The sequence below is a fragment of the Pelodiscus sinensis genome, chromosome 15 (genome assembly GCF_049634645.1).
Source record: "Pelodiscus sinensis isolate JC-2024 chromosome 15, ASM4963464v1, whole genome shotgun sequence".
Taxonomy (NCBI): domain Eukaryota; kingdom Metazoa; phylum Chordata; order Testudines; family Trionychidae; genus Pelodiscus; species Pelodiscus sinensis.
In genome coordinates this window covers 30,343,974-30,369,945 of record NC_134725.1, presented here as the reverse complement: position 1 = coordinate 30,369,945, position 25,972 = coordinate 30,343,974, and the positions used below count along the sequence as shown (strand labels likewise).

The window sequence follows — 25,972 nt, the reverse complement described above, 5'->3', positions numbered from 1 at the left end:
CACTCCCACCCCACCTCTTTCCCCAACCGAGGGAGCCTGGGGTTTAGCGGGGCCAAGCAACCAGCATCAGCAGCAAGAGTCGACTCCCCCCCCCCCCCCCACCCCGATGATGAAATTATTTATTAAAAATCTGTGGTTTTGAAAAAGGTAAAAACATTCACAGAATCCTAGAACCACAGCAGGCCCGTACATATGGGCGGGGGGGAGGGGGGTGCAAAGGTTGCGAATGCAACTCCCCATGCTTCTCCATGGTACCAATTCCAGCTGGGCTGGGGAAGGCTGCAGCATCTCCAGCCAGACTCAAGCAGCAGCTGCCCCCTTCTGCTGGCTGCCAGCTGCAGGGGCCAATTAGAGATGACAAAGAATGGGACCCACCATCAATGCCTGGCTGGCACTGAAGGGAAGGGTCCCTTCCTTCTGGGAGCTGCAGTCCCACCTCCATCCCTCCGCACCATCTGGGAGGGAAGCAGGGGAGGCAAAAGGACTACAACTCCCAGCATGCCATGCGGCTCTCCTGCAGTATGTATGAAAAGCCAGCTCTGTGGGTGGGGCTGGGGCAGAGTATGGACCAGCCTGAATAAAATACCCTCCAGCCCAGGGATGCAGTGAGGAGCCTCAGGCAGATGCCCTGCCTGCCCCCCTCCCCACATGCTGCTGAGAAAAACTGCTGTGTGTCTTTGTTGTAACAGCTACGAGCCTTCACACACTGCTCCCGCCTCCAGCACAATCCCATTGGCCAGTTTCGGCCAACGGGAGCTTCCTGTTCTTAAGAGTCAGCTTGCAAAGCACCCTCCCTCTCCTCCGCTCAGACTCCTAGATGTTCAAAAACCTCATGGCTCCTGCAGCCAGTGCAGAGGTGGGGGAAGTCAGGGGGCTGGGAGTCAGGAAAGACTCCCAGACAGGGCCTGCCTCTGGCACCCCAGGCCTTCCCCCCCCCCCCCTCACCTCACATAACCCAAACCCTTTGCCCCTCTCCTGCCGCCTTATCCCCTCCCAGAGCCTGCACCACAAACCTCTGCCCCAGGTCACAGCCCAAACCATCTGCCCCTCCTTCTGCACCCATATCCCCTCCCAGGTCCTGCACTCCAATCCCCTGCCCCGGTCACAACCGAAACTCTCTGCCTAGCTCCTGCACCCCAATCCCTGCCCCAATTCACTCCCCTGACCCCTGCAGGAATGTTCCCTAACCCAGGTCACAACTGCCTCCTTCACCCAAACTCCCTCCCAGACCCCACACCTTCTGCTGCACCCCAATCCCTTACTGCAAGCTCCCTTCTGCCCATAACTTCCATCCCAAACCCCACACCTCCTCCATTAATATGAAGAATGTTGCCCATGGCAACTTTCCAAATTCTTGGAGTGGCCCCCCCTCAGCAAAAATTATTGCCCACCCCTGGTATTAACTAACTATGCACAGCAAAAATGGGAGGCCTCTAAGCCTTACATTCTGAGTCCAGGTCTCAAAGGTCTCATAGCGAGAGGAGTGGAGGGCTTGCTGCTCTGCTTAGTGTCCTCCTAACTGCAGCAATAATATGAGAGCCCCTTGTCCCCAGGGCAGACTCTTCTCCAGGATGGGGAGTGGGGCAGGCTGGGGGGGCTGCTGGCTGTAGCAAGAAAGGCCCAAGAATGTATCTTCTCCTCTTCCCAGCTGAGCTGAGTGCCCCACTCCTGGGCCCTTTGCCGCCTGGATATATAGGAGTTGCTGCAGGAGGGGCCACTTCAGCTCTTGCAGGTGCTGTTGTTCAGCCACAGCTTGGTACTGACAGCCTCTGCCCATCCCCCCCACTTCTGAGGGGTGATTCCCTCTTCACTGCTGTCACCTCATTCCTATGTTCTACTCCCACGGGAAGTGAGGGGACCATCCCTTTGGGTGGTATCTGATTCTGTTGCAGTTTGCTCAGAGGGGGCAGGAAGGTACAAGCAGGTTTGGAAATGCCTCTGAAACTGTTATGCCTCACAAAGCTACCATATTGGATCCCTCAAACCTCGCCCTCAAAGGAAACCTGCACAACAGCGGCAAAAAAGGAGCCTAGGATCTTACATTCATACCTTTGCTAGATGCTACAAAATATGAAGTGAACCGACACACTGGATTTATGATTCATTACAACAATCTGTGACTCCCTTAACTAGTCTATGATTGGGGAGTTTTTAAGGGACCACTGCATCTTAAGTGGTCCTTTGAAAAATGTATTAACTATTTATGTTAAACCATCTTATATTTGACAGTGACACTCTATTTCCTAGACCTGAACAAGAGCTCTGTGTAGCCAGCAAACTTGTCTCTCTCACCAACTCAGATTGGTCCAATACAATTTATACAAGACAGTACCTCTGCCAACCTGTTTCTGGGAGGTAACTGCAAGTCATACTTGCCCTTCTCACCAAGGCTTGTGGGAAGACCCTCAGTTACCAGCATAGGGGTAGACACGATTCTCCAGAGCACTACAGGGTTAAAGCTGGAGAACAGCTTCTGAATGTGGTTTCAAATACAGGCAGATTTCCAATTAGCAATTTGAACTGAGGAATCAGGCCCGTACGCAGGAGGGTGCAAAGGGTGCAAGCGCACCTCTCTGCTGTCCCCCCAAGTAAGCATGCCACAGCCAGCCAGGGAAAGGCATGAGCGGTGCACTGCCTGAGCCTCCTTCCCCCATGTTCCGACTGGCTGGAGGAAGGCTGGGGCTCATTTCCATTCCAGCCCTTTGATCATCTTTGTCACTTGCCTCTGGACGCTTTCCAGGTTCTGTACATCCTTGCTATATATTGATGACCAAAACTGGACATGATACTCCAGCTGAGGCCGAACCAGTGCCGAGCAGAGTGGTGCAATTGCCTGTGATTTGTGTGCTGTGTCTCTGTTACTGCAACTGCAAACTACATTTGCTTTTTTTTGCAACTGCATCACACTGCTGCCTCACATTGAGGTTGTGATCTTACTGCAACTCCCAGAGCCTTCTCAGAAGTGCTGCTGCCAAGCTAGGTATCCCTCCATTCTGTATTTGTGCCTTTGATTTTTCTTCTCTAAGTATCGCACCTTGCATTTATCTTTATGTAATTTCATTTTGTTATCTATAGTCCACTTCTCCAATTTAAGATCCCTTTGGCTATGTCTACACTAACGGGTTATTGCGCAAGTATGGCCGTTCTTGCGCAAGAATACGCAAAGCGTCTACACTGCCTGCCCACTCTTGCGCAAGAAAATTTACAGTACGGCATAGTAGAGATGGCTCCTTGCGCAAGAGCTACGCTCTTTTTTAACAGGTGTAAGCTCTCTTGCACAGGAGCTCTTGCGCAAGAGGTCAGTGTGAACGCTTCAGCAGGGATTTCTTGCGCAAGAAAGTCCTATAGCTAAAATGGCCATCAGAGCTTTCTTGCGCAAGAGCGTGTCCACACTGCCAAGGGCACTCTTGCGCAAAAGCACAGCTCGCACATGGCAGTGTGGACGTTTTCTTGCATAAGAAGCTGCCAGTGTAGACACAGCCTTAGAGTTTTAGCACTGCACTGCTACGTACTGGCAAATCTCCCCACAGCTTTGTGTCAGCACGTTTGATCAGTAGGCTCTGTATTCCTAAATCCAGGTAAATAATAAAGATGTTAAACAAGATTAGATCTAGAACAGATGCTTGTGGAACCCCATCTGAGACCTACTCCTGGTTTGTAATTGTTTTATCAATTACATATCCACCTAAGGGTAGATCCACTGAACCCACATTTCTCTACCTTACTGATAAGAATATCATGTGGGACTGTTTCAAAAACTTGCTAAAATCCAGGTATACTATAGCCACCACATTCCCTCTAACCACTGAACTAACTACCATGTCAAAGAAAGAAGTCAAGAGTTGGTTGGGCAGGATTTGTTCTTGGAAAATCCATGCTGACTAGTAGTGATCACCCCTTTGCCCTCCAGGTATTTACAAACTGAATGTTTTATACATACTCTAGTAGCTTCCCAGGTATTGAGGTCAGGCAAACTGGTCTTGTTTTTTCCCTCTTTAAAGATGGGCACTATGGCTATGTCTAGACTGCAGGCGGATCTTTCGAAAGAGAAATCCGCTTTTTCGAAAGAGAGCACCCAGCGAGTCTGGATGCTCTCTTTCGAAGACTGCCTCTTTACATTGAAGAACGCCTTCTTTCGAAAGAGGAACTTTCGAAAGAAGGCGTTCTTCCTCGTAAATTGAGGTTTACTGCCATCGAAAGAAAAGCCGCGTTCTTTCGAAATAATTTCGAAAGAACGCAGCTTGAGTCTGGACACAGGGGAAGTTCTTTCGAAAAAAGTAGCCTACTTTTTTCAAAAGAACCCCTGAGTCTGGACACGGCCCCCGTTAGCCCTGCTGCAAGCTTCCAGGGCCTCTCCTGTCATCTATGAGTTGCAAATATTACTGCCAGTGGCTCTGAGATTTCTTTAACTAATTCCTTCAGTGCCCTCGAGTGAACAGCATCAGGCCCTGCTGACTTGAATTCATTCACATTACTCAGATGGTCTCTGACATGTTCTTAACTTATCCCGATCTGCCTCCCTTCTCCTTTATTGTTCATGAAAACTTTACTAATCATCTGGTCACCTGTTTTTGTTGTGTAAAAATTGAAGCAAATAAGCAGTGAGAAGTTCCGCCTTCTTATCTTCCCTTACTAACTCATCTTCTCTACTGAGCAGAGGGACCCATATCACTTGTCCTTTCCTTTCCCTTTCCCTTTCCCTTTCCTTTTCTTTCCATCAAAACTATTTGTAAAATCTCTTCTTTTCGTCTCAACTATTTCCTGCCAGCAGTAACTCCTTCTTTGCCTCAATTTTCCTGACTTTGTTCCCTATATGCATACACTATTCCCATGTATATTTCTTTGGTGACATGCCCCTCCTTCCATTTCCAGGATGGATCTTTTTTGGGCTTTAGATAGCTAAAAGTTCCTTGTGCAGCCACACCAGTTTTCAATGGCTCTCCTTATCTTTCCTCTGCTTGATGTTGAGCCTTTAGTATTATACCTTTTAGGAACTGCCAGCCACCTTTGGCCCCCTTTCATCCGAATTGGTCTTTCCATGGAAGCTAGTCTACTTCTTTTCTGAGTTGGCTAAAATTTGCTTTTTCTGAAGTCCATTATCCTTGGTTTACAGTTCTCATGTCCTCCTTTCCTTAGAATCTTGAATTCTGTCAGATCATGAACACTTCCTCCCAAGTTCCCAGTCCCTTTCACATTTGCAACTAATTCCTTCCTCTTGGTTAAAAGCAGATCCAAAATGGATTACCACTAGTTGTTTTCTCAACTTTCTGAATCATGCTAAGAACTTGTAGGATATACTGTGCTTCACATATTATATAATAATCTTCCAAAAGGTATCTGGGAAGTTAAGATCCTTCATTAACACTTGCTCAAGTGTAATAGCTAACCTTGCTGCTTGAAGAATGCCTGACAAAAACAGACCAAACAAAAACAAAACAAAACTAGTATGTAGTTAACGTTGCACTCTATCTTAGGTTAAGATATTAAGACTGTAACTTCAGAATTATGAATTGTCCTTAAATTGTTAAATGATCCAGTGTTGAAGACCAGGGGGAACTGGAGCGTGACTTCTTAAAACTGAATTCAAATAGTTATTTAGAGAGTGTGTTAGTCAAGGGTGAGTATGAATGACAGTGTATCAGATTGATTCACCTTTCACTTCTAGTTTAGAAAACGTACCAATCATTGAGGTCCCATTCAGATTTAGAACACAAACCTTCTTGGTTTTTTTTTTACGTGAGCTGGAAGTAGAGTGTCTTGTGGAGTCACAGATCACAACAAAGGTATTTCAGCAGTAAGGAGCAGCTTTAGGAGACAATCAGCAAAGTTGCTTAGGGAGTTTTTAGCATTTATTTTCTAATAACTAGACTACACCAACTGTCTTGAAACTAGAATAGCTTCTATCATCTCAGTTATTTCAAACTCTCCGTGAACTCCTTTCATTCCACAAAGCAGAGAGACCCCACTACTCTTTCCATCTCCAAAGGATAAACAGAGCTACGAAAGCTCTGGCTGAAATGCGATTTGTATCAGAATACAGCTACATGCTCTCCTTCAGAAGAACTAAATTTATTTTGGTTTTAAATTGACCGAATCTCAGTTTCTTGTGTTTAAATCTCTTCCATATACAAGGGCAAGTTCAGTGCGTTAGCTGCATCCCTGACCCTTAACAAGGTGGAATGTGGACTTCATTACGAACATGGTTCAGAAGGTGGCTTTCTCCTGTTGCTCAAATAGCTGCAGACTCCTGCAAACCTTATGCCCCGAGAGCACAAATTCTCATGCTGACCCTGTATTGTCTCATTGCTCCCTGGTGCTTTCCCACTTCCCTCTGGACCTGTGGCTGCCAGCTGTCTCCTGTCTGAGACTTCAGCAGTAAACTCTTTGGGGCAAGGAACTGTCTTTTGGTCTGTTCGTACAGCACCAAGTGCAATAGAGGGTAGCATGGGCCTTCTCAGGAAAGGGTTCTTGCCTCTCGAGCTCACCCATTTTCTGGCTGTGAGAGCCTCCATCTCTGAAGCCTTCAGAGCCCAGCACTGAATGGGTCTGCTTCCCCAAGGTTAGCAAGTAAGTGGCTGGTATGGGAGGGGTCAGAAATTCGTGCTTTAGGCTAGGGCTCCTTGGGACAAGGATAATAGAGATAAACAACCCTGATCTGAATGAATAAGGCACAGCCAAACACAGCTCTAAACACAGTGCAACTTCAAAGAGAACACAACTTATCTAAATGGAGACTATCCCTAAAGCACGAATTTCTGACCCCTCCCATACCAGCCACTTACTTGCTAACCTTGGGGAAGCAGACCCATTCAGTGCTGGGCTCTGAAGGCTTCAGAGATGGAGGCTCTCACAGCCAGAAAATGGGTGAGCTCGAGAGGCAAGAACCCTTTCCTGAGAAGGCCCATGCTACCTTCCCAGTCTACTCCCACTCCAAGACCTCCAACATGCCTGGCCCAGATGCCAGGGGGAGGGTGGCTGCCAGGAGACAAATTGTTTGCAAAAGGTTAAGTCAGGGAATCTGAAGGGAGCTAACAGGAACAAGGTGCCCAGCTCCCACCTGCCACAGCTGGGCACGATTTCCCTCTCAGCCATGGTCTCCTATCCTGCTGCCCTTTGACACCTCTGCCACTCAGATGCGCTCACACCAGGTGTCTCTGTGCATGGGGTGATACCCAGCAAGAGGAGACACAGACACACTAGCTTTCAGGGCGCTCACTCCCTAAATCAGAGCATACTCACAGTGGCACAAGAGGCAAGCCGTCCCAGGTATGCGCTCAGGGTCTCAGATGTGGTTCCCAGCATGGCTACGATCTGTATTTAATAAGCTAGCACGTCTGTCTCCTCCAGCAGGGAATCACTCCCCAAGTGTAGGCAGAACCTCTTCTCCTCCCCCATCCCTGGCATGCCAAGCCACAGATCACCTGACTGAGCCCTACCTAGAACCTCCCTCCCCTGGCCAGTGCAATAAATGGGGGCGACTCGAAGACCTCACTAAGATGTGAGCATGCCTCACGCTGCACAGGCATCCGCATGGGCATCAGGGGCTGCCCCCAGGGGCCACTGAGTAACCCCTTGATCTTATTATTGTTACCTTGGCCCTTCCTCACCCCTTTCCCAATTTTCCTCTGTCAGAGGAGGACCCTCACCCATGGTGTCTTGTCTGAATTTAGGGTGGGACCAATGCAGCTAATCAGGCATTCCCTTGAAGCCCTGCTGGGCCAAACTGGTGGCAAGGCTGTGCCCAGGCAAATCCACTTGCAGGAGCCAGCTGTTCAATTGCAACTCTCCAGTGTATGCAGCCAGGCCAGGTCCTCAGCTGGTGTCAAAGGGTGCAGCCCCACTGGCAACCATTAACAATCAACCTACACACTGATTTCAACAGAACTACACCAAGTTACACCAATGGAAGATCCAGCCCATGCCACTTTCCTTTTTCTGTGAGTTGCCTCACACGCGCCTGGGTACTTGTGCTAGCAACAGATTTAATAAAGGTTTGATTATACCACACACTCCTTCAGGACTTCTGATCTGATGCTCCTATTTTAAATCAATACTCTCAAATTCCACATTCACATGCCCTCCACAATGACAGGACCTGACTTCTAGTGAGCACGCATAGGCCCATTCGTGAATTGTGGGGTGTTTTGTAACTCAGTAGAGTTTACAACCTAAAATATTAACAAAATACACTAACGGAAGCATAAGCTACACAGGCGCACATTTATGAGGGTGGTAATTTACCACTCACTCCCTCTGCCTGTTACTTGCTCAACTCAACACTGAAATCAGAATTAGTGCCGATGTTAACAAGAAACAAATGCATCCTCATGTCCTAGTTGCGGGGATGTAACATAAAAGATGCTATAAAATGTACTGCAAGGAGCCATCTTGTGTTTGCAAGGAGATTGACCACTTAATAGGGCTTTTCCATTTCTAAGTCTGAAAAAAAGAAGAGAAAATTGGGCCAGCCTCTGGTATTCACCATGTGTGAACTTCTCCAATGTCCAAATGCCATGGAAGTCAAACCGGGGCAAAGTGACCTATCTGCCTTCCAACCAGAATCTCTTCTTGTGGCAAGGGATCAGTATGAACTATTTATGTGGGTAGGACAAGAGAACATGGTATTAGCCATTTTTCCTTCATGAACACTACATTATCTAAATAGATCCCCCTCCCTTGCATTCATTGCTCACACTCCTCCATCTGTGAAATGAATAATTCCTAAGGGTTCAGGATTCACTGGATTAAAAATGAGGGCTCAGATGGTCAACGTGGCCTAAGAGATATGGACACCCAGTTCCCTTAGACAGCTTGGAAAATCTCCGCTGCAGAGATAAAGTGACTGGCTCAAATCTAGGCCTGGAGCTGACTGCACCCAGTGGCTACACACCACTGCCAATTATTTTCTGTTGTCTTGCGAAATGAGTTCATGGTCTTAGCTTAGACTCCAAAGAGCAAGCAGACCCACCTCAAGGATCCATACTACCAAATCCACTATGACAACGGTCACCTTTGCAGACATTCTAAAGGAGGCAAAAATCTAAATGGCCCAAGAAGACTGAATATTTTTCTCACTAATAAGGCTAGCAGTCCCTAGAGTGTGGAAATGGAAGACATCTCAGGGAAACTTGTTGTATTGCCTACACTGAGCCCACGACTTTTCGCATTTGATTTAGCAGGTCTAGTTAAGACCTGCTAAATCGAATGCTGAGGGTGGCTCTGATCAGAGCCAGTACTCCTGGCAGTCAGGAGAGGTGAGGGAAGCTGATAGGAGCCTCCCTCTGTAAAGACATCAACAAGCGTGGCTTAAGGTAAACTGACTCCACCTACATATTTTACGTAGCTGGAGTTGCATACCTTAACCCAGCCTTCCAGGCCTGTATCTATTGTGTATGCAGAGAACTCCAGTTTCTGGGCCTTTCGCAGACATAACAGTCCCTTTTCAAACAGTCTTTCTTTTTAACATCTATTGACAAGCTGTGAAGGAGGAGAATATATAAACATCACCGATTCTCAGGTGACGCCTCTTAAGTGTCAAGCATCTAGTGAAACACTGAGCATGAAAAGGTCCCAAAGAACATCTCAATTCCAAGACTGATGTCTTACTGGGAAGAGCCACTCCAACCAGCAACCAGGCTACCCACTCCCCGGGTTCAGGAGGAAAGATGTGGCACATGTTACTTCAACCTGACACACATGGGCTAAGACAATAAAGGACTGCTGCTGTGTGGAGGAGAAAAGGTCCTGTGCATCCGGTCTCCACCTCTTACCTGATTCTTTCCCCGTCGCCGATAATTCCTCCTCACAAGGTTCTTGTAGTTCTCATTCTTCTTGGTCAAGTAGTAATAGAGCACGCAGTCTGCCACCGTCTGTAACGACAAAGGGAGCTACAGAGCACAGCAGTTTTGACAGTAGCATTCTGTCAGGGTGAAGGATTCCAGAGATGTGCATTTGTGCACGCATACATGTTTTCAGGCCCTAAGACAGCTGGGTTTCCCTGGAATACTGGAGGCTTGCAGGGCAAAAAACATTCCCACACCCAGACAGAAGCAGGCCTTCCCTTGAGAGCTTGGTAGGGGCCCAGCAATTTAGGGGAAATAATCAGCCCAGAAAAGAGTAAGGAGGAAGGCTGAGCCCCCATCTATGTTCAGGGCATCAGCAGCATATCACAAACTCAGCACCCAGCAAACTGTAAAGTGGTGAGCTGGGATCCCTTTCTGTAAGTGCGCCCCATCCCAAACAGAGCACTGGCAGTGTGGGAGCCCTCAGCAGCTACTGCAAGTCAGGCATGGACAATTAAAAGAGAAAAAACAGCAACATCCGTATCTAAGTAATAACTGAATCTAAATCCTTATTTGCCCCTATGACTGCACAGCACTTTTGGTGTGGACAGCTCTCCTCGACACTGTGTTTGGTGCTGGGCAGGATGGGAGGGCTGACCCCAGCAGCCTGAGACACGTCTATTGTCTTTAGCTGTAGTTATGCACCACATAACCCACCATATAACTGTCAGCCACCATTGTCTCCACCCACTACATGTGCTGGATTGAACACATTTCACTGTCATGCTGATGTATTGAGTCCTCAGCATTCAGAAGCTGTTGCCTGGATTCCAGTGACAATGCTAAGGGGCAGGCACAGGCCTAGAGCAACAACATCTGGGCCAGTTACATTAGAGAACAGGAGGAAAAAATGAAGGGTGGGATGGCGGGGGATATAATGGCACTCTAGTACAAAAGGCAGCCACACAGTGAGCAGCTCCGTAAACTCAGAGGGGGCTCTGTTGATAGGAAGGCTATTACCTGCTGTCACACCTATTGTAGTCGTGCAGAGAGAATAAAGATGTTTACAATAGAGAGTCTGGTTTGTCTAAGGTATTATTTAGATCCCTTTCCATAGCCCTGGTTACTTATTTACACACTCTCTCTCTCTCTCTCTCTCTGTTCCAAAATCACTACAAACTATTACAAATGTAAATAACTAGTGGATTATGTTGTGCATCTCTGCCTGCCTCCCTTTCCAACAGATATGGGGATCTGCTCAATCCTGCAATTACAGCCTGCACAGTAAAAGAGTGTAACTCAAATTTCAAGATGTTTCTATTACTTGGAATAGAGAGCAGGCAGGTAGTACTATACTAGCCATGGCGGGACACATCTGGCTTAATGACAGGGAAGAACTGGGAAGGTCTTGCTGATTCATAGGCCATGTGCTCACAAAGCTTTCTAAAGCCTTTGTCTACTTTAAATAGAAGATCGCCACTGCTGCGATCAACCTTCCAGAGTTTGATTTAGCGAGTCTAATTAAGACTCGCTAATTCATTGTGTTTTGGGGGCTGCTTTTCAAATACTCATTCCGCTTGTCCAACTACTGGGGCTCAGAAAAGCCCCTAGATGTAGATCAATCAGGAATACGCCCAGGGAGTTTGGGCTCTTTCAGTGTCTCCCCAGCACTAGAAATCTCTTGGTTCTTGATGGCTTTTAAGAATTAAATAAAGGAAAAATGATAATGGATGAGATTGGCGGGTGACTATTCACATCATTTCTGGGGTTCAGCCCAGAGCTGAGACAGGAACCCTCTCTTAGTGCACGTAGCACATGACCAGATGGACTGTTTGCTACCCCTCCAACACATGACAGTACCAGCCAATGGGAGATGCCTACAAAATGTGAGATAAAGCAAAGCTGTGGGTTTAGCTGTCTGAAGTATCCTGACACCTTAGGGCTCTGAATTCCAAATCGCTTTAGAGGTGACTTCATCCTGCACCGTCATCCTAAACCAAAACTCAGCTACTTCATTTCATGTGGGGTCATACAGAAGAGACCATAAAAACTGAGATCCTTGCATGCTCTTGAAAGACACTTTCTGTCTCAGCTTACTTCTAATGAAAGTAGGAATTTGCCATGGTGGTCCTGTCGTGAGGGGGCAGGGGACTGGACTCGATGACCTCTCGAGATACCTTCCAGTTCTAGTGTTCTATGTCCTTGTCAAGCATTGTCCCTCTTCTGGCTACTGTGCAGCCTGCTGGGTACCATTTTCTACCCCACCGGCTCCCCTTCCCCAAAAAGTGGCTACCTTTCCATGGTAGGTACAAAGTTTATAAAGTGACTCTGGTTCCTTTGTGTAAGAGGCTCTTTGGCCACCTAGGATAAAAGAAAGTTTTTCAACGGGAGGAATAATTCTGCACATGTGATACTTTGGGGATGTATTCTAGAGAAACTCTTGAGATAAATAAGCAAGAGACAGATTAAGGGTTTAAAGTCACTTAGTTCCAAACCAAACATACTTACCTTCCGGTCCAAAAACGAAGCAATCACACCAAAATTTTTTGGATGCTGCATGAACCTATGAGAACAAGAAAGAGAAAGTTTAAATGAGAGCCCTTGCAGCTGCCCGTGTACTCCACCCCCTGGCAGAGCAAGCGTTGAACTAGTCAAGTCAGAAGGCAGTGGGGTGGTGGAAAGTCATGTAAGAGAGCCTGGGAGCCATGGCTTTCAATGACCTGGAGACTTCCCCATATACATTCTTAAGATGGACGATCTGCCAAAGAATCCAGAGGTTAGTGAAGCTGCTGCCTGCTGCTTGGTTTATTCTGCAGTTGAGTCAGGAGTACTGATGCCAAGACCACCAGCCTGCAGCAACAAAGACCCAGTGTGGCCTGGGAAGGGGGAAGAATGAGAAAAGGCTAAGCCGCATCGCTCATGCTGCAGCTGGCAGTGATGTGCTAAGGGAACACGGAATTAACCTATGGAGTCAAACCTACAGCTGCATGGGTGACCAGGTCTAATGGGCTGATCAGTAAACAAGTGCGGGCTGGGGATCTTGGACACCCTTTGAAGTGGTTGCCCAAAGCAGGGGTTTGCCTATAGCAAAGGGTCCTTACTGAAGATTTCCCTATAATTTAACAGCTTCATGCCTGAAAAGCATCCTAGGGTGCGAGATGGTGCTACATTACTTCTGCACTGGGCACCGGGGGTGAATGGTCTTAGAAAACTATTTCATGGGAAGTTCTCATGAATGCAATTGTGATCCATTATAAACGACCCCTAGCTCCTCTCTCCTTTCAACTGGTGTGGCAGAAGGCTGGCCACTGCAAGAAACAACCAAGGGATGACTCCAAGCTATGAGAGACAAAGGGTTCCAAAGTTTGCCAGCTAATGAAACTCTTCTGAACAGAGGCATCCTCACTCATGTATGTGAAAGCTTTGCTTTCCATGTGCTCTCTCTCTCTGTCCCCCTCTCTCTCTCTCCTTACCTTTAAAGGCAGTAAAGAGGTAACTGAACAGCACAACCCCAAATGGGAAGCACAGCCTGCTGTCACGAGTTACTTCAGCGTGTTGCTGGAGTCACAGGACAACATGAGTAGTTAGCAGGCCACTGAGTTACCCAAGAGTTTGACAGTGTGATGGAGGTTTGGAGGGACAGAACACACATGTGGCGTCAGCAGGCTGTCCCCACTAACAGCATCTCTGAGTGGCTGCTCCCCTAGCAGGGAGAAAGCCTACCATACAAAAGCAGCAGTGGATTGCGTATTGACCTGCTAAACCCAGGGTTGTGAGTTCAATCCTTGAGGAGGCCATTTAGGGATCTGGATGGAATGGTTCTCCCCTCCCCCCCATATTAGCTGCAGGGCCCAGAGGTCATTCCCCCCCACGTTCATCACAGCTGGAGCTACCCAACAGCCTGCTCCTCTCTTCCATCCTCTCGCACTCCACTTCACTGCAGCCACAAGAAGCAGAATGCACTGGTTTCGGCCCCAGTCTGATTCCCCGAGCCTGCATTGCTCAGAGAGCAGGCTGGGGCCGAACACTCCACTTCCCAGCGGCTAGGAGAGGGCAGAGGTCAGGGGGTATTCGTGAAACCCTGCTGCCACCCCCCGCCCTCCAGTAATCCACTGGCTCCCATCACTTGGGGGAGGGAGCAGAACAGCAGTGGCAAGAGGAGTGGGGCCAGAGCAGAGGTGGAGCTTGGTAAAAGGGGTGGAGTGGGGGCAGTGGGTAGGGCAGAGCAAAATATGGTGGGGCCTTGTCCTGGGCCCCACACTCCCTTTGGGACAACCCTGCTGTGAGAAACATAGAGCATCTCTGAAAATTTTTTAACATCTATCAAAGAGGGACCACATCACAGACATGACAGCTGTTTGTCGTGTACGACACGGTATAAACAAATAGCCGACCAAGGAACTTGGTTTGACTTCAGTTTTATACATATGCACGACTCTTCCCTTTTAGACCAGAGCTATGCAAACAACAATAGGCCTCTTCAAAGCCAGCACTCACAAGGCTGCTAACAGTCCTGGTCCCATGTCAGTGCTGTGCTTTCAAAGAGACCGTGATTATTCTCTGGCAGGGCCATACTGCCATACTGTATTCTGCAAGGCCAGAATTGTTTTTTCCATTATGCATGTATACAATGCACAGCACAGTAAGAGCAAACTGGAAACAACATAATCCTCTATTTCTCTAATTGCACCACATGGTCCTTTTGGGGACAAGGTTTGCATAAAAATAAAGCAACATGAATCTTTGCCCAACATTACTGGACCTGGAATCTGCCTTAAGCTCTGAGGAAATCAGTTTAAATTGATTGCTGATCTTCAGGACAAGTGACTATTTTTATCTATTTTTATGCCAAGGATGAACTGCTGCAGAATTAAGGGTCCCATTTGGTTTCATGTGCTGGAGAGACAGAAGTCAGCTGAATTTTACTGTTGCCTGTCAACTGCATTGTATGTGCGTCTGGCACTTTGGATGGCCCACTGTGACAAAAATGAAACCACTGTGCATGGACAATGCAACAGGCATGCGTGGAATCTTCCCGTGTCTGTAACCAGGTCTGATCCTTGCATTTTCTTTTCAAAAATTAATTCTTGCCTCATCTAGGTACCAGAGTTGCAGTTTTGGTGAGCTGGAAGATGCACCATATATTTAAAAAGGCTAATACCACAGTTTTTCTAAGGGTTTTATGGTGCACTTTTGCAATTATTTGTTTCTGTTGTAAGTGGAAGTTAACAACCATGAGGAAGGTCAAAAATATTCCCAACACAAGGGAAACCAGGACAGACTGGAAGTCTCCAAAGAACCCTGCCAGTGAAGGCTTATTCAGTAAAAGTGTAGTTTGCAGAACAATGAAGTGCAAACAAGTATCCACATTATTATATCTCTGGACCACACCCAGAAACCTTTTGAGATTTTCTATATTTACAGATAGAGCCAGGGAATAAACTTCAAGTCTTCTAACTGCCTTTGAAAATGATGCAAACAACTGCAAATAACCTCTGCTACCTTTCTAGCCAAAACCCCCCAAGGCAAGGGAACAAGGTATTTATTGTGGAACTAGACTCAGACAATGGCTATTCCATGACCCTAAGATAAAGATCTCAGAAAAAGAAAGAGAATCTTCCAAATACTTTGCATAGGGAGAAGAGGCCACTTCACATATTGTGTTTGCAGATGTCCAAACTGGAGCATGAGCCCAAAAACCCCAGCTGGCACTTGGTAAACTCTGCAAACAGGGGGGAGGGATCCCACCAGAGAGCAGTGAGGCAAAAAGCACCTGGAAGCTGAAACCTGGGGATGTCGGGACAGATCAGTTTGAGGTTTATAGTACCAGGAGTCTCACTGGACAACTGCAAAACATATAGTGCCCAGAGGGCAATAATCTGAATCCACCTGGGTAGTAGCACAAGCAATGCACTATTACACTTCACTGACCCTTTTTTAGCTTGGCCTATTCAATGGCTACAAGGGGGAAGCACAAGGTTAAAATTTTGCTGTTCAAAACAGCAGAGTTACAAAACTCTCCAGGAAGGTCCATGCGTGGTTTGGTAATTGGGCAGCCCTGAAGCCCTCACATTCAGGTATCAATTACAGAAGTGCCAAATACAGGCAGTCCCCGACTTACGCGGATCCGGGACTTTCTCGCCCCGGAGCTCGCAGGCAGCGGTCCCGCCACCTCGACTTCCGGGGCGAGAAAAGCTGCTCCCGGTGCCCCTGGTCTGCTGGGGACTGTGTCCAGCAGACCAGGGACACCGGGAGCAAAGCTGTAGCCGTGGCGCGGCACCCCGCTACCACTGCGGCTTTGCTCCCCGTGTCCCTGGTCTGCTGGGGGGGGGGGAGCGCAGCTAGTGTGCCCCCCCCCCCCCAGCAGACGAGGCTTTTGTTGTGGACCCTGGGGCAGAGCAGCTGGGGTGCTGCCGGTTGGTCCCGCAGCGCCGCTCTGGGCACTACTGGACCGACCCGGCAGCACCCCAGCTGCTCTGCCCCAGGCGTCCTGATTCAGCCGCTGCTGGTCAGTTTCAGCAGTGGCTGAATCAGGATGCCTGGGGCAGAGCAGCTGGGGTGCTGCTGGGTTGGTTCGGTAGCGCCGAGGAGCGGTGCTACTGGAGCAACCCAGCAGCACCCCAGCTGCTCTGCCCCAGGTGTCCCCAAGTCAGCCGCTGCTGAAACTGACCAGCGCTGACTACAGGAAGCCCGAGGCAGAGTTGCTCTGCCCCGGGCTTCCTGGAATCAGCCGCTGATCAGTTTCAGCAACAGCTGACTTGGGGACGCTTGGGGTTCTTAAGTTGAATCTGTATGTAAGTCAGAACTGGCAGTCAGTTTCAGCAGCGGCTGAATCTGGACACCAGTTCCGACTTACATACAGATTCAACTTAAGAACAAACCTACAGTCCCTATCTTGTACGTAACCCAGGGACTGCCTGTAATCTCTCCATCCTGAAGATCTACTTTTATCTTAGTGACATCCATGTTGATCCATCATTACAATCCAGTCTTATTTCTCCCTATCACATGAAATGAGAGTGTAATTTCAGGAAAGTGTGTGTGCATGTGTGTGTGTGTGTGTGCATGCACACATGTGTGCATTTTAAGTGCACAAGAAACAACACAGTCTGTTACCTGGCTGTTTGGTTTCTCAATCAATACCTACCTTGGTGACTATATTTTTAAGCTGTTGTTATTCAGCCCAAATCACCAACCACCAAGGAGGGAGAAGCTAGCCTGGTGTGAGTAATGCTAGGATGGAGGATGAGAGGAGCCCAGTGAACTTGTCTAATTCAAAGAATGTATTTCCTATTTCATATGCCATGCCTCTGTTCTAATGGCTCACCCGGCCAAACCAAACCTTCAGCTTAGCTCCTCTTGAGCATATTCCAGCTTGTACCCGGGTCCTTTTCTCTAGGTTCAGTCTCATCTACGTTATCAGACTGCCTGGCACAGACAGACCCAGCAAATACCATTGGTAGCGTTTTTTAAAACTCTCTGGCTGTGTCTAGACTGCATCCCTTTTCCGTAAAGGGGATGCAAATTAGATACATCGCAATTGCAAATGAAGCGGGGATTTAAATTCCCCCCGCTTCATTTGCATAAAAATGGCTGCCGCTTTTTTCCGGCTCGGAGCTTTGCAGGAAAAAAGTGCCAGTCTAGATGTGGATCTTTCGGAAAATAAAGCCTTTTCCGAAAGATCCCTTATTCCTTAAGAGGATCTTTAAGAGGAATAAGGGATCTTTCGGAAAAGGCTTTATTTTCCGAAAGATCCGCGTCTAGACTGGCGCTTTTTTCTGGCAAAGCTCTGAGCGGGGAAAAAAAGTGGCAGCCATTTTTATGCAAATGAAGCAGGGGGGATTTAAATCCCCGCTTCATTTGCAATTGCGATGTGTCTAATTTGCATCCCTTTTACGGAAAAGGGATGCAGTCTAGACACAGCCTCTGTGATTCACCAGTCATTGCTCTCTATAGCCCAGCAGCTATTCAAGTGGCTGCAAGGAGTTCAGCTTGCAAAGCACACTGCAGTGCATGCCATGGGAAGCAAGGTGACTACCAGGGCCCAGTGATCAAGTCATTATCCACAATTCCCAACCACTGATTCCCATTGGCTATGGCAGCCACTTCTCAGCCACTCACTTTTCCCGAAAGGTCTCCTTCTCCTGTTCGCTCCACATGTTCATCACCTGCCGGTCCTTATACACCTTCATGGGGTCGTCCATCAGGCCATTCATATTGATGAATTTAATGCGCTGCTGGTCAGCATCATACAGCATGGGGGGGATGACGGCAAGCTGGCGCATCTGCTTCTCCAGGTTCTTGGGGAGAGAAAGTGATGGGGACAGTTCTCATCAGCACTGCAGAGCCCATGGGGGAATCAGAGGATACAAAAGTTCATGGGGAAAGGACAGGCAGTGGGACAGGAGACTTTAAAAGTAAGGCCCAGCCAGCTTTATGTTAAATTATATGTTAAACAGTGAAAGAAGCAGCCACCCTCAGCAGGGAAATAGTTAAATCTTCCCTTGAGAAACAAGATTCCTGAGAAACAATGTAAAAATGTTTGACCCAAGGAAACTAACTGGTGCTCACAGCTAGAGACAGGCAAAACCAGGGCTCCCTGGCGATGGGTGGGGGTTGGTTTGCAAATTCTTGTCAGTCAGGACAAATTTCAACTGTACCATTTGGATGTTAAGCAGGAGTGGGTCCAGTTCTGTTAATATCTTGGTCTGAATGTTATTTGACAAATGTGGTGGTTGAAGGTGCAGGGGTACAAGAGAAGGGTTGATAGCCAGTCACATAGGAACCTTTTGTTAGTATGAAAACTTTCCTAACATCTCCCACCACCACCACCACCATTTCTCCTCTGCTCTCAGTTTGGTTTGTAACTCAACCAAGCAGTATTTCCAAAGCACTGATGGGAATAACTGAACAGACTGAGAGTGTGTACCATCTCTCCACATAACGCTCATTTCTTTTACTCTGTATTTGCAACTAAATGAGTCTAATTTCCCCTCAATAAACAGACACTCTATAGTCAAGTTCATGTCTGCCATTCCCCAAAAGGCCACTACATCCACTCCCAGTATGTCCCAACAACCATTTCTTATTGCCATGTCAGATAATAAACAGCGGATCCTCAACTATGCCACCAAAAGTGGCAGCCTCTTGCTTGTGCCACAATCCTTTTTTATCACTGTCCAACACTTTGGGGTAAATACTGATGCCCTCGCTCTAATTTTTTACAGCAGAAAAATCCAACAGTAATCCCTACCAACTTCTATGGAGCTTTTCCTGGTGTTAAACACTAACCCAATGTGAAGAAGGGTCTCAGAATCTGGCCCTAGCTGATTAAGGATGGAGGAAGCCCACCTCTGGAGTGGCATGTTCTGATCTTGATTTGTAACAAGATGCCAAGACTTCAGGGTATGCTGAACTTCTAAGGCTTCTGAGAATAGCAAACCTAGCCAGAGTCTCCTCGTCTGCAAAGAGTTTTCTCTATTAAATTCATGCACAAACTCTACATCCTGAGATGACCGGAGTTAGCACCAGTCCAAAGAACCCTAGTTACAGCTGCCAGACACACCCCTGCAACTGATATAAAGCTGCAGCTTCTTAGCTTCCCACATCCTTCAACTCCACTGCAATGCCTCTGACAACACGCTTGAGGTCTTTCACAAGGCTTATCGCTCTCAAGGATGTTCTCATAATGAAAGGCAAATGTCAGTTCTCACTAAGTGAGCAGGTTGGGCAGGACAAACACAGGCTGGCCAACAAAATTCCACAAGCAAAGGACATGTAATGACATCATTAGCAGCAGTGGAACTCATGATGGACCAGCCCCTCACGAGTAACTCTGAATCAAATCTCTTTCCTCTTGGGTGCTGGCAAATGGCTAAGGATCTAGCTAAGGCCAAGTCTACTCTAAAACATTAGGTCAACCAGCTTTGTTGCTCAGGGGTGTGAAATATCCAGACCGTGGAGTGCGGCAGTTGAACTAAGCTAGCCCCTGGTTCAGACTGTGCTTGATGACGGAAGAATTTTTTGGTGGCTTAGACATTGCTTCTTGGGGAGGTGGAGTAAGTAGAATGATGGAAGAGCTCCTCCTGTCACTGTAGGGAACATCTACACTGAAGCACTACAGCTGTACTGCTGTCCCAGTTTTGGCAAAGTTGTAGCCTCAGCTTGGCGGATATAGCAAAATGCACATACCAGTCTTTGCACCGTCTTTTTCCTCTGCAGAAATGCTCTTCACCATGGAAGCAATAGCAACCACCCTTTGCTAAGGGCCTGTTTGTAGACACTGATTGCTTTAGTTCCTGGAGATTAGACTAGGAAGTGCATCAGGCTCCCGCTGCAAAGGAGGAACTGAAGCACAGTGCCTGTGGAACTGAGAGTAAAGCTTGTGGTTCAGCCTCTAACTCAAAGGCACGGCAAGTACATGCAGTGAACATCTCAGCTAGGGCTGGGCAGCAGTTTCTGTCTCTTCCTAAGCAAAAACCCATTCTAGACAGTTAGAGATCAGAGCCAGCCAAGCCGAACCCTTGTGGAACCAGATCCACGAGAAGCCAAATCACCAGGGCATCCCGAGATGAACAAAACACTGAGACAATCAATCCCACTGGCTGAAGTACAAACCAACCATCCTGTAGGAATTTCCCTGCAGGAAACGCCATCTCCCATTTAAACAATAACCCCAGCCTGTGCTATTGCTGGGCTCTGTTCCCCACTGACCCACTCAAGGAGTAACCTATCTGTAAGAATGATGATCGGCTGGAGTTGATGGGCTAAAGTGCATTTGTGTGCAAGAAATACCCTGCCACTATAGTTCCCTCTAAGCTGCCCAGTAGCACAGCTTCACAAGTGATGAATCAGCCTCATCCAATCAGGGAGCTCCATGCAGGGAGCCATGACCGTGGAGGGCTGACTGGGCAGGGCTGATTAACCTGTGAACTGTGCTGGTAGGCAGCTTACAGGGAACACTGCCTGCTCCCTTGATTGTTATTTCATTACTTTAATTCCTCTGCAAGATTTTGCTGTTTCCCAGCGGTGAGGAAGGGAAATGAGATGAGGCTCAGCATGGATATCGCTCCAATGAGACGTTGCTTTCGAATACAGATTCTGCTGATGCTCTCACGCTCTGCCCAGGGCCCTGTCAGAAACCTCAGGAACCCTGTTCTGCGTGTGACAATGTTTGCTAAGTGCGGCCCAACCTGACATTTATTGAATTTGGCACAAATGTTAACAGCAAGCTCCACCATCAGGGTCTGTTGTGACTGCACTGAGGTCCCCAGAGGGAAGGGGTATTGGGCCAGTGGGGAAAAAAGGAAGGAGAAACGGCGCGCTGGTCTCACCTCTTGTTCCGAGAGCCCATCAATGATTTCTGACACCTCGTGCTCGCTGCGTGCAGCCGACATGGAGAGACCGCTGCCCCTCTGTCCTACCCTGCTGGGAAAGGGCAACGAAACACTGAAAAACGTATGCCACATTTTGTATTTGGCACCACACTGCAATCCTTTACCGGGACTCCTGGCATTGGAAAGGAGGCACAGTCAGTACTGGAAACAGAACCTACCCTGGAGGCAAGAGGGAAGGTATCGCACAAACAGCTCAGAGCTGCCCCCCTGCAAAGCCATTCTGAAGCTGTCCCTTTAACTCAGTGATCACCAATCAGTCGAACCTCCTGGAACCTCTGACAAGTGATTCTGACTGGTTTGGCCAAGATGCTCAGGTGCTCCCTCTCCCACCTTGTACCCTATCTTCACAGAGCAGAGTGGGGAGGCACAACAGGGCTTGGGATGAAGGGAGTTTGTTGGCTGCACCTTTGGGAGTTGTGCAGGGCCAGGCCAGGGCAGACCCTGCCTTAGTTCTACCTTCCAGGAACCACCTGAGGTACCCAGGTGAAGCCTGTATCCCGAACCCCCTCCTACACCCCAAAATTCTGCCGTAGCCCTGAGCCTCCCTGCTTCCAAACTCCCTCCCAGAGCATGCACCAAGAACCCCCACCTGTACCCCAACCGCCTACCCCAGGCTTAGCTCAGAGCCCTTCTCACACTCCAAATCCCTTAGCCCAGGGATGGCCAACCTGCGGTGTGGCTCTTCCCTGTCTGGTCTGGGCGCCGCTTGTGGCAGCGGGATCTGACGCTACAGCAGATGGAAACCTGCTTGGGCCACACATAGCTGTTAAAGGGGCAGCATTGGGTTTTTTTGTTTGTTTGTTTTTTCCTCTTTTCTCAACAACTTCTTTCCCTCAGCTCTTTGAGCTGTATCCACCACTATTTTGGCTCTTTGTATGTAACAGGTTGGCCACCCCTGCATTAGCCCAAGACCAGAGCCTGCTCTCCAACCTTCTGCCCTAGCCAAGTGAAAGGGAGGAAGGATGGGGGAGGGAAGGAGGATGGAGTGAGTAGGGGCAGGGCATCAGAGAAGGGGCACAAAGGAGGTGGGACAAGGATGTTTGGGTTTGAGGTAGATCCTGGATTGCACTTAAATTTAAAAAGTGATCTTGTGCTTAAAAAATTGGAGACCACAGCTTTAACTCCACAATTCACCTACACTTGCAGCATAACCATGGAAACTCCATGTTTCAGGGCTGACACAGATTTAAAAAAAAAAACATAGGACCCAAAACGGTGAACACTAACTCCTGGGTATGGCGCTTACTATCACAAACACTCCCACTGACTCCTCTGGGAGCAGGGAGCACCATAGCCAACTGTAAACCTCTGTAAGATGAATGAAAGAAAACCCAACCAAACCGATGTCTTTCCCAGTGCTCACGTGGAGAGGTAGTGTATGGCAAGCCAGAGAGTGTGCACAGCTTGCTAGCCTATTGTGTGCTAAGCAGCACCGTGCCAAAGCAGGCTAGGGAATTTCCAGTGTGCAGGAGCAGCACCCACCTGTCGAATTAGGGCCCAGCAGGCTACTATTCTGGGCATTCGCATCCTGGCTACCACATGCTGCATCTCCATGTAGATAAACCCTTAGGGTACGTCTACACTAGCCCCCTAGTTCAATCTAGGGAGGCTAATAAGGGCGACCGATATTGCAAATGAAGCGGGATTTAAATATCCTTTGCTTCATTAGCATGTTCCCATCTGGTTGCCATTTTAGAAATTGACTAGCCTGAAGTAACTGCCCGCATCTACAATCGGCAGTGAAACGGGTTTCCGAATTTAAGCCCTAAATCGAATTAGCTGTTATTCCTCTTGGAATGAGGTTTACCAGCTGTGGGCATGGGAGTGGTGGTAGACCAAGCTGACCATGTGAATGGAGGAAGCAAGCAAGGCCTCTGATCTCTTCAGATCTCTTGCAATCTTTTCTATAAGTTTTGCAGATGTTTGGCCTCTGTGCACATACCTAGATCAAAGCCCAGATAGGTTTTTAACTCTCTAAATCCTTAGACTGGGTCTGTTCACTTTGATATGATCCTGTTGGCATGGGACTAGGTATACCTTATCCTAGTCAGATGTTCATCCCATGTGTGGCGAACCAGGAAATTAATAACACGGGAAAAATGTCTAACTGGATTCTTGAAATTCTTTCTCCACCATAGACAGTATGAGCTACACTGATCTCCCCAGGGGAAAAAGCAAGCGAGTTATTTGTTCAAGGATAGCTGTGGTGTGTGCACCTAATAGTTATTCCATTGAAAGAAAAGGAGAAAGGGAGCTTGTTTACCAAGGAGTCATCCCCAGCAACATAAGACCATAACCCCCTATAGGTAAAGGAGAAAGGCTGCTCAGCCTCATCCTACCGCTTCTCCTCTAACCTCTGCATGCGCTCCTGCAGCTCCCGCTGCTTCCGGATCTCTGGAAACTGCTTCTCATAGTATTCCCGCACTTTGCTCTCCTTGGCACGGCGCCGGGGGTTATTTTCAATGCGCTCCACTTTCTTTTCCCAGGCTTCCATCAGCTGGTCATAGCGCTGGCAAAACTTCTGTTCCTGAAAGAGCAAGTGAGAGGAAAGGATCAGACACTAGCCACAGACAGAGCAGCTCCCCATACTCCTCCTTTGATGACCTGTCGGGCTGAACAGCCGCCAAGCTGCTGAGAACAGCAGCAGGGCTTGTGAGGAGAAGTTGCCACGGGCTAGGGACAAGAACAAGGAAGCTCAAATCAAGTGCCCTGAACAGAGGGATTTTTTAAAAAAAACAACAAATAGACTAGTAGCACTTTAAAGACTAACAAAACATGTGGATGACACCAAGAGCTTTCATGGGCACAACCCACTTCGTCATCTAAAGAAGTGTGTTGTGCCCACGAAAGCTCATGATATCACCTACATGTTTTGTTTGTCTTTAAAGTGCTACTAGACTATTTGTTGTTTTTTAAGTTTTTCCTGTTACAGACTAACTCAGCTACCCCCCTCCTAAGCAGAGGGAATTTTGTTTTTAAGAGCTGGAAAACATCCATGATGTCCATGTATAAAAGGTCCCTCTCTGAGGCTATGTCTAGACTACAGTGACCTAACGGAAAAAGGTACACAAAATGCACTCCATAATTTGCATACCTTTTTCCAATAGTTTTTTCGGAAGAGGTTTTCTGAAATTTGGCTCATCTATACTGGGCCAAATTTTGGGGAAAAAAAACCTCTTTTGGAAGAGCCCTTCTTCCTTGTGGAAGGAGGAAGATGGGGCTTCCGAAAGAGCGCATCTGCTCTTCCACTTTTTTTTGTGGAAGAATAGATGCATTCCCTGGACGTGGAGGAATTTTTCCAGGGTATCCTGGAAAAACCCCATAGTCTAGACGTAGGGGACTTTGCCTTTCCAAAGCCTCTCCAAACTATGAGGAGTCCTATGGCATTTTAGAGATTAAAGTATGTTTCTGGGCATTCAGCTTTTGTGGATAAAACCACTGCATTAGATAGATGCAGGAATCTGATGAAGAGGGATTTAACCACAAAAGCTTATGACCAAATAAATCTGTTAGTCTCTAAAATGCCACAGGACTCCTTGTTTTTGCAGATACAAACTAACACGCCCACCTCTTTGAGGCCTGTCCCCACACTTTACATACATCCATTCACACATCCATCAAAGCCCCAGATCCCAAAGAGGTTGATAAGATTCTCCTAGGAGATATGGGATAAGGAAACCAAGGCACATAGACAGGTCAAGGAGTTCACCAAAGGACACAAAACACAAGTAGAATGTCTCACAGGTCTCTGATCTGATCACCAGATGACATACCCTATTGCAGAATTGTATCTGCAGAAGGAATTCCCTCTGCTTCATTAGCTTGCTTGATCAGCAGAGTTTAAGACTACCTGGTTAGAACAGCGGTTCCCAACCTTTTCCAGATGGGGACCCATTTTGACAATTCAAGAGGCAATTCACAAATGGGGGGGAGGAGGTGGGGCAGAGCCATCCGGGGAAGCCACTTGGCGACCCTTTTGAAATGTAATGGTGACCCATATTTGGGTCCCGACCCATAGGTTGGGAAACCTGGGTTAGAAGGACACTATACACACTGGGGAAGCCTACACTGCCATCAGCTGCGTCCCTGTTGCAGAGGTAGGCAGACTAGCTTTCACTAAGCCAGCATGACTATCAATGTCAGGGAAGACGTGGAGGCACAAACTGTCCAAGCATACATGCAGCTCTGTGCATACACAGGAAGTCCTCAACTTACAAATGGGCTGTGTTCCCAAAGTTTGTAAGTCAGTTGTTTGAAATTCAGAACTAATTTTCCCAGAGGGTAACATCTACACAGCAGCATTATTTCAAATAACGTATTGTGGTTGTACACGGCAAGCCTGTTATTTTGAAATTAATTTGAAATAAATAAATTCAAAATAACGGGCTTCCGACTCCGACTTTGGTAAACCTCACTGTACGAGGAGTCAGAGAAGTTGGAGGAAGAGTGTTCTGTTTCGAAATAAGTGCCATGTAGATATGCCCAAATTCGAAATAAGCTATTTCGACTTAAGCTACGCGTCATTTATTTTGAGTTCAGCTCTGTGGTGTAGACATACTCAAAGAAACAATGTTATAAATGGTAGTTGGTTCCCAGGCTGGCCCCCAAAAGCTTATTTAACCCAGAATGGAGTTAAAATACTGTATATTTGCAATGAAAAATAATAGAAATAGTTTTTTATTTAACTTTCAATGCTGGTACTTGGAGAAAGGCAGGTTTAATGAGAGGGGGATATGGAAGTAGGCAAAGATTTTGAAGGGGGTTTCTTGGCATCCCCCAACATCTCCCCACCCC

General features: G+C 47.6%; 1 protein-coding gene across 29 annotated transcripts in view; it reads right to left on the bottom strand.

Moving 5' to 3' along the window:
- The window catches only part of NCOR2 (nuclear receptor corepressor 2), a 494,549-nt gene that overhangs the window by 142,666 nt on the left and 325,911 nt on the right, over positions 1–25,972 (bottom strand). For 20 of the 29 annotated variants that reach the window (XM_075898492.1, XM_075898501.1, XM_075898496.1 and 17 more), the window contains 5 exons: positions 23,518–23,705; positions 21,116–21,209; positions 17,904–18,082; positions 12,291–12,345; positions 9,771–9,869 (listed from right to left, as the gene is read on the bottom strand). In XM_075898492.1, the coding sequence (XP_075754607.1) occupies positions 9,771–9,869; positions 12,291–12,345; positions 17,904–18,082; positions 21,116–21,209; positions 23,518–23,705 (615 nt within the window). The remainder of the gene's footprint in view (positions 1–9,770; positions 9,870–12,290; positions 12,346–17,903; positions 18,083–21,115; positions 21,210–23,517; positions 23,706–25,972) is intronic. The other 9 variants (XM_075898486.1, XM_075898509.1, XM_075898508.1 and 6 more) reach the window with 3 other exon arrangements.